Source organism: Triplophysa rosa, linkage group LG16 (assembly GCF_024868665.1).
Source record: "Triplophysa rosa linkage group LG16, Trosa_1v2, whole genome shotgun sequence".
Lineage (NCBI taxonomy): Eukaryota > Metazoa > Chordata > Actinopteri > Cypriniformes > Nemacheilidae > Triplophysa > Triplophysa rosa.
Genome location: NC_079905.1, coordinates 3815436 through 3832531, shown reverse-complemented (window position 1 = coordinate 3832531; position 17096 = coordinate 3815436). Strand labels below are relative to the sequence as shown.

The 17096-nt window shown below is 35.6% G+C and overlaps 1 protein-coding gene across 2 annotated transcripts; it reads right to left on the bottom strand.

The window, feature by feature from the left end:
• Positions 1-13249: 13249 nt before the first annotated feature.
• LOC130566602 (proteasome subunit beta type-8-like) lies at positions 13250-16323 on the bottom strand. Of its 2 annotated transcripts, XM_057354191.1 has the most exons (7): positions 16143-16323; positions 15860-16020; positions 15278-15431; positions 14880-14991; positions 14469-14598; positions 13626-13830; positions 13250-13401 (listed from the first exon to the last, which is right to left on the bottom strand). In XM_057354191.1, exons 2-7 carry the CDS (start codon positions 16004-16006, stop codon positions 13313-13315), a joined length of 837 nt encoding a protein of 278 aa, XP_057210174.1. In that variant the 5' UTR covers positions 16007-16020; positions 16143-16323; the 3' UTR covers positions 13250-13312. The 2 variants fall into 2 exon arrangements, with proteins under 2 accessions (XP_057210174.1, XP_057210173.1); XM_057354190.1 differs by lacking the exon at positions 16143-16323 and having other exon boundaries at positions 15860-16074.
• Between the last annotated feature and the right edge of the window lie 773 nt (positions 16324-17096).

Sequence of the window (17096 nt, the reverse complement as noted above, 5' to 3'; positions counted from 1 at the left end):
GTTTCATTTGACTCCCTTTCCCCGAAACCCCACTGTTGGTGTGGCCTATAATATTGGAAATGTGTTGACCGTTTTGACTTTTAAATATAACCAATGTGCATTTAGTCCATTCCTATCAGGTCCCAGCAAAAGCAATAAATGATGCAAGGAAGAATGTTTTTTTATTGTCGGTGATGATCTCACATTTTATTGTAAATAAATAGACAAAGTTATACAGATTAGTGTCACACAATTAACCAATCATAACCAAGTATTCTAGTTATAACAACATTACAAGATAACTTCTATTCTCTGCAACTATTTTACATTTGCATAAAAAAATATTATTTTATGGTTCTCAAAACTCATGGTTTAGGCAATTCATAAGGATTTTTTTCTTCTGAAGGCTTAATGTATTAATTTATATTTGTCTATATTGTATATTGTGTTTTTGCTGTTTTGTACATTGCCTATTTCTATATTATTGTATATTATTATTATTATTATTTTCATCTGTGTTCTGTCCTGTTGCTGTCTTTCTGTTGCACTGTGGAGCTTCTGTCACTATAACAAATTCCTCGTATGTGGAAACATACTTGGATAAAAAAAAGCTCATCCTATTCTATTCTATTCTATTCTTAATGTGTTTGGATATTATGAAAACTCTCTAAGCTTCTTAGCTATTTGACTGTTGCACAACATATAACAAGCCAATAGCGTCTCCTGGGAGAGCATGACAAATGAGAAAACACAAGCATGGCCTGTCACTCAGGTCCCACACAGCTGAGCATAGACAACACAAACCCAGTGACTCAGTGTCACAAGGCAATTTGGCCGGCAGGGGAAACAGATGCTTTAATTCCTGCTCTTACACTTTCTTTTTCATAATAGTGGCAACAGATGCAGTGGGTTGGGGGGAAACATGCACTTGTACAGTGTAATGGCCAATGGTTGTTTTTGGTTTGTATTTTTGCTATGTTTTGTTATGATCAGTTATCAGGTTTCTTCATCGACAGACATGCTTTGCTTAAAGATTAACTGAAACTATGAATTATACCGTTATAGTGAGGATTGTGGAGTTTTGTCTAGATTGTGCAATCATATTTGATTTAACAACGCATATAACAACAACAACATGTAGTTTTATTCACAATGTGTTTATGCTAATGACATTTGGTGTCTATAAATGTATTTTATACACTTTATTTATGTAACTTTTCCAATGTATTAAAGTGATAGTAGAAAGAATAAACCTTAAAACGTATTGTCTGTTTAATCTTTATCTCCCTAAACTCAGTTCCGGCCCAGCCTTTAACTAAACTGTGTCTGACACTTCTGTGATAACAGCAGATTTTTTGAGGTTTTACAGGATCATCTGTGAAGTGTTTTATTTAGGAGGCAATCTGGCTAGTCTTCTACTTTAATTGTTGAACTATTAGCAGTGATGGTCCAGTGATTCTGACAACCATTTACACTTCTTTTCTGAAAGCAGAAACAAAGAACCATCCCGATGGCTTTAACACTTCCACTACACAGGTGTGAAGGGTTGGTATGTGACTCTATTGTTACATTCTTGCTGCATTTTAACCTCGGCAATAAAGAATCCACTGATAACTGTAGAAATAAAGTCAAATGAGATAAATGTAGAATTAAACACTGTTGAAAAAAACTAAATAAAGCTGCTAAGATAAATTCCATTTATTTATCAATTTAAATCAAATCTATCTGTTCTAACACACCCTAACACAATAAAGAAGCTGATGATTTGACTACAACTTGTGTACTATACAGTATATACATTTGTATGTATCAAATAACTCTTGAATTTGTGATTTTTATATGTATAGACTAGTTTTATTTTTATAAAGCTGCATTCCTGTCTGTAGGGATTGGTAGTTGGGATTGTTATTACTCTCATACTTAAAGTTGTTTAATTTCAGGTGGATAAACAAACAAGCAAACAAACTAAAAACAATGTAACCAACCAAAGTAGGCTAAATAAAACAGAACAGCACTCTTGTTTCGTTATACACCGAAACTGGGGATGAGTTTTATTACGTATACAACAGTGCCATCTAGTGTTTATGTTGGGAAACGATATAATATAATATGAATAGAATGGAATAGAATAGAATAGAATAGAATAGAATAGAATAGAATAGAATAGAATAGAATAGAATACTACTTTTCAGTTTCTGGTATTGTTTTTTTAATCGTTTAAAACGGTTCGTGTCTTGTGGTTGACGTAAAAAGTCAGTGAAGACTAATCACTTTATATATAGCTTACTTCGATACGTGCAAACTGGAAGATGGTGATGATTATTATTATTTAATCAGATGTAAATAAGATGTAATTAAATAAAATATAATTATTCGAATGAAATGTAATTTAGACATGTGACGTTATTCTTATACGTATTTTCACGTGTTTGTGTATTTTTTCCCGGGTTTGAAGGGCGTCATAACGTGATGACGTAAAAAGAATTGGTGAACTTTCGGTGAATGAATTTTTCAAAAGAATCGATTCGCAAAAAGAATCGGACTTGTCAATAAAGAATGGCAACAAATATGGGACACAGGACGTCAACTCGGTTGTTGCTAGAAGGGTAGTCTCGCGCAGACTACTAGAAGGGATACAGCTACGGCCGGAAGTGGTGCAAAATTTCGCCATATAATTGCAATAAATTACATTAGCTAACGCCTACACCGAAGTGCGCATGCCCATTGGAGGTAGCCGTATCCCTTCTAATTAAAACCCGTCAACTCTATGAAATTCACAAAGTAGGAGTAGTGAGAGTAAATGAAGAAACAATATAGAGTAAATCATTTTAACAAGTTTAAGAGTTGGGCATACAAATCTTAATAAAACTTTAAAACTGTTAAATAAGCATCCAACTGGTTTGTGTGGTTACTGTGGAATACAAGAGTCCGTAGAACATGTTATCTGTACCTATAAAAGAACAGCGTTGATTAATAAAATTATAATTTGGGGGGGATGGGATACATCTCTGGTCCACACTCTATCACAGTAGGTGGCGATGGTGTTACCCGCCAGAAAACTGCAACAAGAAGAAGAAGAAGAATTGGACTTGCCGTTACTCTGCCCCCAACCAAAGTTCTTCAACGTGTTTATCAAAGATATTGAAGCACTTAAGATGTAGGTATCTTTTGATAGTTTGTTGTCCCATTGTTGCTGTTCACTGTCAGTAACGCTGTTTTCGTCATGTGTGATGTAGGACCAATAAGAAATGTTTCATACACCTAACGTTAGTGTGTCACAAACAAACAAGGGTCAAGTTTTCATTCCGTTAACTCCACCAAAAAGTGTCCAACGTGTTTTGAGAGTATTGGTTTTCTTTTTGAGTGATGTTTAACTTATGGCTACTTTAATGTAGGCTACACTTGACAATAATTGGCTGTTTTGGCTCTTTGTACACAGAACACTCTGATGTTATTACAATATGCTTAAATAATTTAGTAATTTATCTTACGAAGCTCTTATAACATTTCTTAAAACCCCCAGATCAAATTTAGTCAGTTTTTAGCACTGAAGCAGTCCACTGTCTTACATGTGTGCTCCTCTTAACATTGTCAAAATATGACTTGTTTTAACAGATATTTACAGTATTCTCAAAGATCATGTTATATTGTAGATAATAGAGGCCAATGCTAGTAATCTAATTTGTAATCACAGTTAATATAAGAGGAATTTCATAAAAAAGTAGCTTTTTCCTCACTTGATGGTAAAACAAAATTATTTTAGAAAATTATCACGTAGTCGTTTAGCATACACATGTTGTACAAAATATTTTTTCAAGCATGTCATGTGCTGCCCATTGATGTGCAGTGTACTCAATACATAGAGCTGTTTAGTAATTGTGTCCAAGTACATTTTATTTATTTAAATGTAAATGTCCTTCTCTAAAAGCAAACTATCAAAAGTGACTAACTAAATTCACTTAAGCTTTGACTTTATTTGAAAATTAATTGAATATAATAAACACTTGTTAAATAGAATTCAAAATAGATGGAAACTCCTAGATGTTCTGGTTTTATTATTACATATGTCAACACAAGAAGAAGGCTTGTTATGGTAATGCATGGTGGTTATTGGGGATATTTTTAGTTTCCTCTTTTTTATTTTTTGAATGCAACTTTATATATTTACAGATATATTGTATTGACAGATAGATAGATGGATGTACATAAAGTATTTTCTTCATATTTGAGAACCCACATGCCACAGGTTCACCATCAACCAAAGATTACAGGTGTGCACTGTAGAGATGACTTGAACAAAACCACATCACTGCATTTGTTTGCATCTCTATTAACCCACAAACCATCAGACCTCACACATGCAGCAGACACATTTATTCAGATGGACAAGTTTAGAATTTAAACAAATCATAGAAAGCAGTGATAACAATAAGAACAAATCTATAAACACAACGTTAGATGTTAATATATAAATATATTATTGAACTTGATGTGTATAAAAAATATATTTGTCATAATGAAACAGTTAAATTTACTCACAAGATGGCGCTGATGTCTGTGAATTACAAGTTATCTTTCAAGGGAGATTTGGTGTCTTACCTTTGTTTTTGATTGGGTCAGAGATACGCAAGATGTTGCCATGTGAGTGTGGAAGTTTTAGGTTTGTATTATCTGACATAATATTATAACAGCATGTGTGGCCTTTTTACCTGATGTTTAAAAACACTTTACTTTCAAAATATTTTAGAAAACACTTTTCCAATTAAGGACAAAAACATATACAACAAACAACATAAAGGAGAGATGTTTTAATATCATTCTTCTCCTCTTGTCTGACAGAGTCCACCTCTTCACGTCATCTACAGACGCCGTCCTGTGTTTAGTCTCATGGGGGTGCTCTTAACCAGTCTTCCCTCCAAACTGCTGATTCTGAAGGGACTTACCAGCCTAAAAGAAGCGGTCTGTAACAAAGTCAGTGTTTACCACATTTCTGTTGAAGTAACCATAAAGCTACACCCCCCCTTTGCAGTACACCCATGGGAACTTTGGGGGATTATCAGTCAAATTACCAAATCTAACCGGCACAGCCCTCCATGGCCTGCTTATGTGAACAATGTTTTGATATACAGTAGGTTAAATCATATATAAACATCTAGAAAGGCTGATAACATTTTCTAGTTATTTTAGAATCACATCATTTTCATTTTTGTCATTATCATATGTGACCCTGGATCACAAAACCAGTCTTAAGTAGCAGGGGAACATTTTTAGTAAAAGACAAAAATATATTGTGTGGGTCAAAATTATTGATTTTTCTTTTATGTCAAAAATCATTAGGATATTAAGCAAAGATCATGTTCCATGAAGATATTTTGTAAATTTCCTACCTAAATATATAAAAACTTTATTTTTGTGAGTGGATGGCCTGCCACAGTGCCCCTGATTAACAACTTCAACAACAATTTTCTCAATATTTAGATTTTTTGCACTCTCAGATTCCAGAGTTTTAAACGGTTGTATCTGAGCCAGATATTGTCCTATTTTAACAACTCATATATCTATAGAAAGCTTATTTATTCATCTTTCAGATTATGTAAAAATCTCAATTTTGAAAAATTGACCCATAAGACTGGTTTTGTTGTCCAGGGTCACATATTATCAATTATATGTACATACGCCTGACATTGTTTAGAATGGTAATACATTTGTCTTTAAATAAACATAGAAGTGCACTCGGCAGGGGACACAAACCCTTCTAGTGTATGTACGTCAAGGTGAATGAGGGTAGTGCTGGACCCTATTGTGTTTAAATTCAGATCAACTGTTCAGGTGTTATTCATGTATTTATCTGTTTTATAATGTATACTGGAGCACAGTGTCTGAGCTCTCTGATGTTTGTTTTTGCTAGAATCAGTATTGTTCTTTTAAACCCAAATGCTTTCAGTTTCACAGATATTTTAGAAGTGAGCCATTCATTATTTATTCGATGAGTCATTGAAGCAGGTTCTTTATCTGTGTATACTGCAAAATGCTCTTCCACAGCTACAAGAATTTCCCTAAGTTTCCCAGCTTTGTCATCCACACTATCACTTCATATTTTTATAATATGAACTTTAAGGATTGATACTGTGGCGGTAAAACTGAATAATCATTGATGAGATGTAAAACAGTGTTATTGTTGAAGGCTCATAAATTTGGCAAGGGTGCGGCTTGTTTGCATCTATCATTGCCTCCCCGCCCCCATCATTCAGGTCACTGGTAGCTTTGCTTCGGCTTGGCATCACCAACAAACAGAAGAAAGGAAAGTGAAAGAGTGCCGGCTCGGTACTTTCCAGGGTGTTGTCATTATGCTTGGCATGTGATATTCAGCCGCTGGTGGCGTGATTATACAATCTAACCAAAAGAAGACTAGGCGGGAAAAAATGATCTGCTTTGTCAGGACTCAAAGAGAAAAATATGCTTCAAACACACACACACCTTTTTAAAACAGAGCTTTGTTTTTTTTGGGGGGGGGTAATTTTGTAGCATGTTTGTGGCACAAGTCTGTTGTTGTCCGACATTTTATAATATCTCATTGGGGAGTAGAAAATGGCTTCTCTTAGCTTCTAACCTTCCTATTTGTGCCTGACGTTCCTGGTTAAGCATGTCATTTCAGTGAAAAAAATCTTTCATCTTTAAATACTCATAATTGGTGTTATCTGTTGTCTAGCTCAATATGAAGTTCTAAAATTCTAACTCAATATATTAACTAATATTAACAATATATTAACTAATATTTTTTCTTTATTTGAAATAAAAAATAGTGCCTAGTACAACAATAGTGTCTAGTGAAAGTTTTTATACAATGTAATGGCGTAATGTAAAAAGTTATTCTCAAGCAGTAGCATGTAATGTAGATCAGACTATCACTGTTGGCATTTCCTTTTCCGATAGGGGGAGATAAAACACAACATCGCAGTCATGAATCAAACGCAACCAGTGAGCAACCTGAACTGCAAAAACAAGAACAATAGGGACTTTCCATTAAGGGCTCAAACAAAGATGATCAATAGAAATTAGCATTTTGGAATATTTAGGGGAATACTAAATATTGGTCCACATAGTGACAAATAAATGTTATGACAACTAATGTGATTACAAAAATGGTAAACTCAATGCAGCAAAAATAAGCTGATTTTCTTATGAACCATTACTCATGTCTTCTCAAAAATGAGTTTCATTAATATTGAAAAAAAGGGAAAGAGAATGGATTATATAAAAAGCTCAACATTAGCTCGTGGTGTGGTTATAAACGTAAACGCATCGAAAAATAGAAGAACTGTCATTTACTTAGAGAGTGAAAGTAAGAATATGTGCACATGCACCCACTTGCCCTTAGCTATTATTTGGCACGTTTTGTTTTTCAGTCACAAAATGGCCGGCAGTTACAAAATGGCAATGCCAGCGCGCCACATGAACCGGACCGGCAACTGTGAGTGTTTACAAAAAGTCACGTGATTTCACAAAACTAATTCTGCATTCACTAACTTGGGAAGTTCAGTAAACTCTGAATTCATTATTGATCAGAATGAATCATTAGTCAAGCAAATCATTTTTGTGCAGTAAATAAATACAGGCTTCATTTCAATTTTTACATTGCATCTTAAAATGTACTGATACATACGGTGATACCCAAATCCCAAAATTTGGCAATGCTTACAATGCTAACTCTATTCTAAGCCCCTGTGCATCAATATAGGCATAGCATTGCCAAAATATATCAGAGAAAAACAGATACTCTGGCATATTGACATACATAGATACCAATTGTGGCAGCCATTTTGCAGCAGGTAAAAATGTGTCACCTTTATAAAATGGCGATGAGATCATTGTCATTTGCCCTGCCAACATTAGGAGGTGGTACAACATGCCCAGAGCCAGGTGCGTCTGGGCACTCAGCCAAACAGGCAAATATGTAACCAGGAAAAACAACAATGGACCCTTTTTTTAAGCAAAGCAAGGTTTACTTGTTTGATAGTCACCACAGCCCAACCTAAAATATACAAATTCATTATCATCCCCATATTGGTCTTTAATATACCGACTGTATGTGCCTGCAATCATTTCATATCAAGATTATAATAACAAAAAATAGTTTTTTTGGACCATTGTTGGCTTTTATAAGGAGGTAATGTGAAATGAGGTCAGTATTCAGATAAACCAGAAAGAACTATAGTTATTCTTTAGATTCTATATGAAGTTTGCTCACATTTTCTGCAAGCTTTATTAAGTTAATGTGCACTTCATGATATTATTTTCTGTCACAAACACAAATAATAACTTAAAATGCTATTTTCATGCATCAGGACTCAATATCACATCATGTTTGAAAAAAGTAGGGTGACTATCACAGTACCATGACAGCATAGTTTGCAGAACATTTGTTGTCAACAACTTAGTTTGAAATACTGGTTTGGTTTTCTTGATGAGAATACAACAAACACAATGGTGCTACCAGGCAGACTGACAGATAAACTGGACTGGTGACTTTGGCATTTCAAGAAAGTCACGTGGTTTCACAGAATTGATTGTGCACTATTACTCACTGCAGAATCCATGTAAACACTATTCAGACTTAAACTCTTTTGATCCAGCCCACAAGCCACCTCAGTGCTTTTCTATTTGGATGAATGGCTAATATAATTTTCACATTGGTGTTATGTGGAGGAGTTTTTTTATTACTGAAGGATGTATGTAACAGCTGCAATTTGTATTAGAATTCCTGCCCGGGGACTGCAGGTGAAATTTTGCTCTGTAGCTAATTCTGGGGGCAGTCATTGACTGTCCATTGTCCATGTTAAATAAATAAATAAAACATTTTAATCTAAGGTGTGGGGAATAAGGGATTTTATAAACTTAGAAATTAAGCTAGAATTGAATCCTGAATAAAAGCTTTTGATGGTTTTATGTCATGTCTTGACTACATCTGAAACGGAGATGCCACTATCTATATTTCTCTACGTTCATGATATGAATGAATTTAATAGTTAAATTATTTAATTTATTTGAAACAAAAATGTGATATTATATTGTGACAACCTTATATAACTTGACAGTTCATCAGTAAAACAAGTCAAACTTTTTGAAACAATGCTTTATTTACACTCAAAATAATTTTCTAAAATGCCACAGATTTACATCATATTTTTAAAAAGGATTTTTAAACCCTTTCGAGTGGTGATTTATTTTATGTACAGTTCTATATTTTAAAGCCACAGATCTTTGTGATTTATGACTGTGATCATGTAAAGGCAAATATTTACAATTTTAATTGAACATTTGTTACAGTAATTGTGGAGTGCTGTTCAATATTTTGGCATATTTGACCTTTATTGTGTCAGAGTTTCCTTTTCCTGGTTGTCATTAAAGAGCCTCTCTCTGAGTTTATAGTAATTTCCCTTCCTGTCCATCAGTTCTTTATGAGTGCCCTTCTCCACCACCTGCCCACCGTCAATCATAACAATCTGATCCGCCTTCTCAATGGTCTTCAGCCTATGAGCAATCACAAGCAAAGTCTGGGTGGGGCAACTGGCCAGGGTTTGTTGAACCTGTCAAATAAAGAAACATTGTAAGACTGAAAGATGTTTAAATAGATGTATGTGAGCTTTAAATTGCATAGTTGTACCATTTGTTCACTTTCAGTGTCCAAAGAGCTGGTGACCTCATCCAGTATGAGGACCTGAGGTTGTCTGATCAGAGCTCTGGCGATAGCAATGCGCTGCTTCTGACCCACAAAGAGAAGACAACCACGCTCTCCAACATCTACAAGTAAAACAACATGACTACAGTGAGGGAAATAATTATTTGATTCCCTGCTGATTTTGTAAGTTTGCCTGCTTACAAAGAAATGAAGGGTCTATAATTTTATGGTAGGTTTATTTTAATTGATAGAGACAGAATATTAAAAAAATCAGGGGAAAAATGTTATATAAAGGTTATAAATTGATTTGCATTTCAGTCAGTGAAATAAGTATTTGATCCCCGAGAAAAAATAACTTTGTACTTGGTGGAGAAACCCTTGTTGGCAAGCACAGAGGTCAGACATTTCTGATAGTTGGTCACCAGGTTTGCACATGTGTCCGGATACATTTAGTCCACTCCTCTGTCAATCTTTAAGGTTTCTTGGCTGTCGCTCAGCAAATTGGAGTTTTAGCCTCCTTCACAGAGGTTCTATAGGACTAGGGTCTAGAGACTGGCTAGGACATTTAATGTGCTTCTCCTTAAGCCACTCTTTGGCTGTCTTGGTCTTGGCAATATGTTTTGTGTCTTTGTCATGTTAAAGGCTCATCCATGACCCATCTTCAGTGACCTAGTTAAGGGGAGGAGGTTCTCGTCCAAGATTTTACGGTACACGGGCCCGTCCATCAACCCCTCAATGCGGTGAAGTCATCCTGTATACCTGTAGCAGAGAAAAAGCCCTAAAGCAGAATGTTTCCAACACTGTGCTTCTCTGTAGACATGATGTTCTTGGGCTCATAGTCAGCATTTCTCTCCCTCCAAACACAGGAGTCAGTTTTGGTCTCACAGCACTTTCTCCAAAGCCTTTTCTGAATCATTTTGATGTTCATTGTCAAACTTCAGACGAGCCAGGCGGGTCTGGACCATGGTGTTGGAGAGGTTGAACTGGAAGATACAGATTCTGTTGGCAGGCATCTTTTATATACATAACAAGCTGATTTAGGAGTACTTTCTTAAAGTGACAGGACTAATCTGTGGTCCATATAGGCACATAACCAATCTGTGGAGCCAGAATTCTTGCTGGTTGGCAGGGGATCAAATACTTATTTCACTGACTGAAATGCAAATCAATTTATAACCTTTATATCCATTTTCCCCCTGATGTTTTGGTTGATATTCGGTTTCTATCAGTTAAAATAAACCCACCATAAAAATTATAGACCCATTTCTTTGTAAGCAGGCAAACTTACAAAATCAGCAGGGGATCAAATAATTATTTCCCTCACTGTATCTTCAATGTATATTGCAGATTAATATAATTTAATATGAATATAATGTGAGTCGGTTTGGATATAAGCATCTGCTTAATGCCTGCTTAATAAGATAAACATGATTTTTTTTCACCCATATAATACATTTTACTTTTAAAGTACATTTTATTTTCACAAAAAACAGCACATTTTTATTAATGTAATTTAACTGAGACAAATATTTAACTAACGACAAATATTAACCATATATCGTGTCTGTGTTGCTTGAAATTGCAATAAAGTAACATCTGTAAAGTATCTTAGAAATGTTTTTGTATGGCTTTATTGATTTATAAACCAAATAATGCTGTCGGTCCACTAGACCTGTAAACACTGTAACAAAAAAACACCATACAAGGGTTAATCCAACAATTTATTTTTATGTTTTTGATCATTAAGGTAAAAATTCTGAAAAATGTGCTAAAAGTAATTCTATATTTAAATAAATAATGGAAAATAAAGGTATGTAATATGTTTCAAACTAGCTAATTTCCATGTTGTGTAATTGTACTATTTTTGTTGTGCTTGGCAGGGGGCGTTATAATGTGAGTAAAATATAAGATATGTTGTGTTAAATTATTACTGTTGTATGATTTAACCATATTTTAGAAAAAGGACAGGTAAAGCTTATTAATATGGTAATATCAGTTGTGTAAAAAGATAATACACACTAAATAAGAGCATTATATACACTCACCTAAAGGATTATTAGGAACACCTGTTCAATTTCTCATTAATGCAATTATCTAATCAACCAATCACATGGCAGTTGCTTCAATGCATTTAGGGGTGTGGTCCTGGTCAAGACAATCTCCTGAACTCCAAACTGAATGTCAGAATGGGAAAGAAAGGTGATTTAAGCAATTTTGAGCGTGGCATGGTTGTTGGTGCCAGACGGGCCGGTCTGAGTATTTCACAATCTGCTCAGTTACTGGGATTTTCACGCACAACCATTTCTAGGGTTTACAAAGAATGGTGTGAAAAGGGAAAAACATCCAGTATGCGGCAGTCCTGTGGGCGAAAATGCCTTGTTGATGCTAGAGGTCAGAGGAGAATGGGCCGACTGATTCAAGCTGATAGAAGAGCAACTTTGACTGAAATAACCACTCGTTACAACCGAGGTATGCAGCAAAGCATTTGTGAAGCCACAACACGCACAACCTTGAGGCAGATGGGCTACAACAGCAGAAGACCCCACCGGGTACCACTCATCTCCACTACAAATAGGAAAAAGAGGCTACAATTTGCACGAGCTCACCAAAATTGGACAGTTGAAGACTGGAAAAATGTTGCCTGGTCTGATGAGTCTCGATTTCTGTTGAGACATTCAAATGGTAGAGTCAGAATTTGGCGTAAACAGAATGAGAACATGGATCCATCATGCCTTGTTACCACTGTGCAGGCTGGTGGTGGTGGTGTAATGGTGTGGGGGATGTTTTCTTGGCACACTTTAGGCCCCTTAGTGCCAATTGGGCATCGTTTAAATGCCACGGCCTACCTGAGCATTGTTTCTGACCATGTCCATCCCTTTATGACCACCATGTACCCATCCTCTAATGGCTACTTCCAGCAGGATAATGCACCATGTCACAAAGCTCGAATCATTTCAAATTGGTTTCTTGAACATGACAATGAGTTCACTGTACTAGAATGGCCCCCACAGTCACCAGATCTCAACCCGATAGAACATCTTTGGGATGTGGTGGAACGGGAGCTTCGTGCCCTGGATGTGCATCCCACAAATCTCCATCAACTGCAAGATGCTATCCTATCAATATGGGCCAACATTTCTAAAGAATGCTTTCAGCACCTTGTTGAATCAATGCCACGTAGAATTAAGGCAGTTCTGAAGGCGAAAGGGGGTCAAACACCGTATTAGTATGGTGTTCCTAATAATCCTTTAGGTGAGTGTATGTGCACTTATTAAAATAGTAGTTCATTTCCTTTTTGGTTATGTTGTCACTACTGTATTGGTGAGCAAAGGAGAATGTTGGTTCTTTGTTATATTGTAAATAATCTTGCACTTCTTCAACTAAACCAACCAGTCAGTTCACTGTCAAACACACAAAGAGTGAAGCTGGTGAGTCAATCTTTGCCACTGTATTGACAAAGTCCTAAAGTCTGCCCTGATTTGACCCTACTGTCAAAAGATGTTCACATTACGCTGCAAAATGCACAGTGATAAAAGATGTGAATTGTAACAGAATGCACAATCACACTAAAACAACCAAATAAATGACCTAAATAACAGACAATAGTTTATTTTAGCAGTATTTATTGTTTCTTCACTGTTCAAATAAACAATTTCACTTTTTCTCTGCTGCAAAGCGATGATACAGGTCTCCAACATCTTCTTGTGAGACTTTTATCCAGCCGCTTTCTTTCATGTGGTACACTGAAAGAAAAAAATAATGTTTTACTGATTTGTGAAGGGCTAAATAATAAAGTACTACTTTGGTGGTCTGTTGAACTATGGTGACAGCTATAATGTGACTATGGTGTAGACATGAATAGTCACATTCAAAAGTGGGAAGTAGCAGCACCCTAACATTTAAAAAAATAAAGGGAGCAATATGTCAATTTTGTCAAAGTTTTTAGGGTGATTTTTTTTACACTTACTGTTCACTGTTCCTCCAGAGTAGGCATCCCTATGTGTGGCATGAAATATTGCTCGCTGGGCTAAATCATAGGCCTCTGGCACTGTCAAGTCATAGCGAAATCCACTGTCCATCACACCATAGGCATAGGAGCTCCCAGACCCCGTTGAAAACATGTTCCCACTCAGTCGCAATCCATCCTCATCAACGTAGTATAACCCAGGACCCTAAATTGATCAATAATCAATATACTGTTATGCTAATATACTGTTATAGTTCTTTATCTTTATAGTTATCAATCTTGGTGTAAACCAGCCTTTAGTCTGGAAAGAACTCAATCTAGCAAATACAGAAAGGCTCAAAGTAATTATTAAAATATATTATGTGTAATAAAAAATTATGTTATCCCAGTTTAGTAATTTTTCTGTTGTTTGGGTGATCAAACATTGCAACATTGGTTAAACCAATTGAGCCAGCTTGGGACAGGACCACCCATTTGACTGGTCACTGCCAGATGGGAGGAATTTCTGCAGCTTCATTTGGTGCCGTATTGGAATGGTTTGTGATAACTGGTTTTAATACTTCATAAAGTTCTGTAGTTTAATACTTCATATAGTCTTTATGCAATACAATGTTTTCATCTCCCAGAAAGAATGTGAAACATGTATGTTGGTTATACAAGTTCCGGATTTTAATTATATTTTAATATAATTTATACAGATTTTACAAATTACACGCATTATTGTTATGCATTATTTAGCCATATCTTTTTTTAGTGTCACTGCAAAGAGATTATAACCTGCAGCAGTACATATAGATATCATAATGTTTTATTATAAGAAATGTTTGTTTATTAAAAACTTACCTTCTTGTCCCAGCCACAGATCATGGTACCCATAGAAAGACCCATGCCCCTATAATTTGCTACCATGTTAGCCAGCAGCTTAGAGGCAGCAGACACAGATATTCTTTCCTTGTTTCTCAGCTTGTAAATTCTAAAGGGAATTTTGCATTAGATAAGCTCACTGGTAATAAGCAGTCGATCCTATACAGTATATTGGCTTTGTTCAGAACTATTTTTATTAGCATAGAAAAAACAGAATTAGCTGGCCATACTGTGTCTTGAGTGTTGATTAATATTAATGGTTGGGCTTAAGTATAAGGTATTTTTTTACTGTGATAAATGTATGTACTTATTTGTAATATAAGATATTTGTTATGTTCTTAATGTTTATATGCATCAGTGTCCTGGCATAGTCTATGTACACATACTCACCTGCACTCTTTGGCCAGGACCCTCTCCCAATAAACACAGTCTGCAGCACTTCCAGACATGGTTCCGAGTAGGTAGGGATTAATTTCAATCACCTTTTTAAACATCTGAGTGCCTTGAAATAACCAACTCAGTCAGGGAATGGCTATTTAACATATTTTGTATGTTGATGATAGCATTGGTTAGACAACGTTGTGTAATCAGTCCCAAACAAATACACGCGACTATGGCATGTTGCAGTTTAATTTGCAATTTCTAAGCATGCATCATGCATAAATTGTTTATGCACTATTGTTTAAAATATCGGCTCTGTATAAGTGAACTTATAGGTTCATCTTATTGTGTCAATATGTCATAACAAACATATCAGATAAATATAAAAATATCTGATCTTCACTTACTGACGTAAGACCCTGAAGAGGCTCTTGAATCCACAGCCACCATCACCCCATGCTGAAATTTAAAGGCCAGAGTGGTGGTGCCATGTTCCAGCTTAATTCTGACACCCTCTACTCCATCTTCACTCTCTGTAAGTGGCTTTAAAAACTCAGCTGGCTGAAAAAAAAAGAAAGGACATAGCAAATCATAGTATAAGAATAATATTTACACATTCAGCAAAAGCTTATTTAGTGCATTGAAGTCATACATTGTCAGTATGTGTGTTCCCTATGAGTCGAACCCATAACCTTTGAGTTGCGTTACTAAAGCAGGCACACGCTTTAAAAAAAGTTGAAATTTACAGTGCTACAAATGGTCATAAACTGCCATACTTAACCAAAGATACTTGACCAAAGGGTTAAGTATCCTCGGTCTAATAATGAACTTTTTGTAACAACTTTAACACACACAAAAAAATGCATGCTGATATCTGTTTTCCAAATAAACGGGATACTGATACCACAGAGCAGACGCTTAAGTTAACAACGTGGTACATGAAACGACTCGTAATGAAGAACGATAACGAAAGGTAGCCTACAACTCACATCCACTCCGATCGGAACGGCGAACTCCGGTTCCCGGGCTGCAAAACTGAAGTGGTTGACTCTATCAACCGATGCGCTCTCTGGGTTGAACGTGTCTTCTTTTACCCAGTCTGATATTCCGCAGACATCAAGGAGAGCCATTTTCATTTAAAGCAGACTACCTGCAACGGATAAAGAGCTTCCTTGTTCACCAGCCTTCAAATCGAAACTGAAATCAGTATCTGATGCTCCCGTGTAAGAATATGGGGAAAAGCTCTCATGTGATTTATTCCACATTACTTACCCTAGTTTTGAAATAGGCCTAATTATAAATGTATCCAATGTAACGTTTCATTATCATAGCCAACAGCGAATTTGAAACATTGACTCATTTTGTGTAACAGTCAATTATGCTGCGCTTATTTTTTTATTTTATTTTCTTAGTGTTTTTGGTTTTGTCAGTAAGAATTGTAAATATCCAACACAGTGGCAATAACTTATACATTTCGCTCATCTAGTGGTCGCGGTCTAGGTTTATATGAACTTCCAGAGGACGACAAACAGGCGAATCAAAAAAAGAGTACCCGTACTGATGTAATCAGTTACTTAGCAGAAGTTGGAATTCTAGGTTCAGTTATAGCTCATTACAGAAGACGCAATGCATTAAGATTCTCAAGGATGTAAAGCATAAACATCTTCTAACCCCCAAAACTTGAAAAAAGTTATTCTCATTCATGTTGCTAGATATTTAGGCCTATTAAAAAGCAAGAGCTGTCTAAAGTGGAGCTTAAAAATAATAGAAACCATTACAGAAATTCTAATGGTTTTTATTAAAATACTTTTAGCCTACTAATCATAATCTTTTTACCATTACAAAATTTATCTTTGCGCTGTTGGTTGATAACATCTGACCAATCGAACCCAAAACATACCAAAGAAACCAAAATACTTTCCATTAAAGCCAATGCAACTCCTACAAAAAGGACATACAAAAGATGTTGATACAGAACATTTACATTTAGGCATATAGGCTAGCAGACGCTTTTAAACAGACCAACTTACAGTTGTGCAGTTACACTGATGCAATTCCTCCTATAAGGAGGCAATAATGTGATAAATGTTCCAAAGTAGATGATTTTATAGAGTATTTATCATATTCTTGTACATTTTCTTATGGGGAAAATTTGTTTTTTGAGGAACCTATCTTGCTTGGCAAAAGCACATTGACTATTGCCATCATATTATTTATATAATTCTA

What these genes read in the sequence shown, in the direction of transcription:
- LOC130566602 (XM_057354191.1), bottom strand. Translation starts at nt 16,006, where the DNA reads ATGAAAATGGCTCTCCTTGATGTCTGCGGAATATCAGACTGGGTAAAA. An exon ending in CTCTTCAGGGTCTTACGTCA is followed by an intron (nt 14,992 to 15,277) that starts GTAAGTGAAGAT and finishes GGTTATTTCAAG; the next exon opens with GCACTCAGATGTTTAAAAAG. An exon ending in GTCCTGGCCAAAGAGTGCAG is followed by an intron (nt 14,599 to 14,879) that starts GTGAGTATGTGT and finishes AATTCCCTTTAG; the next exon opens with AATTTACAAGCTGAGAAACA.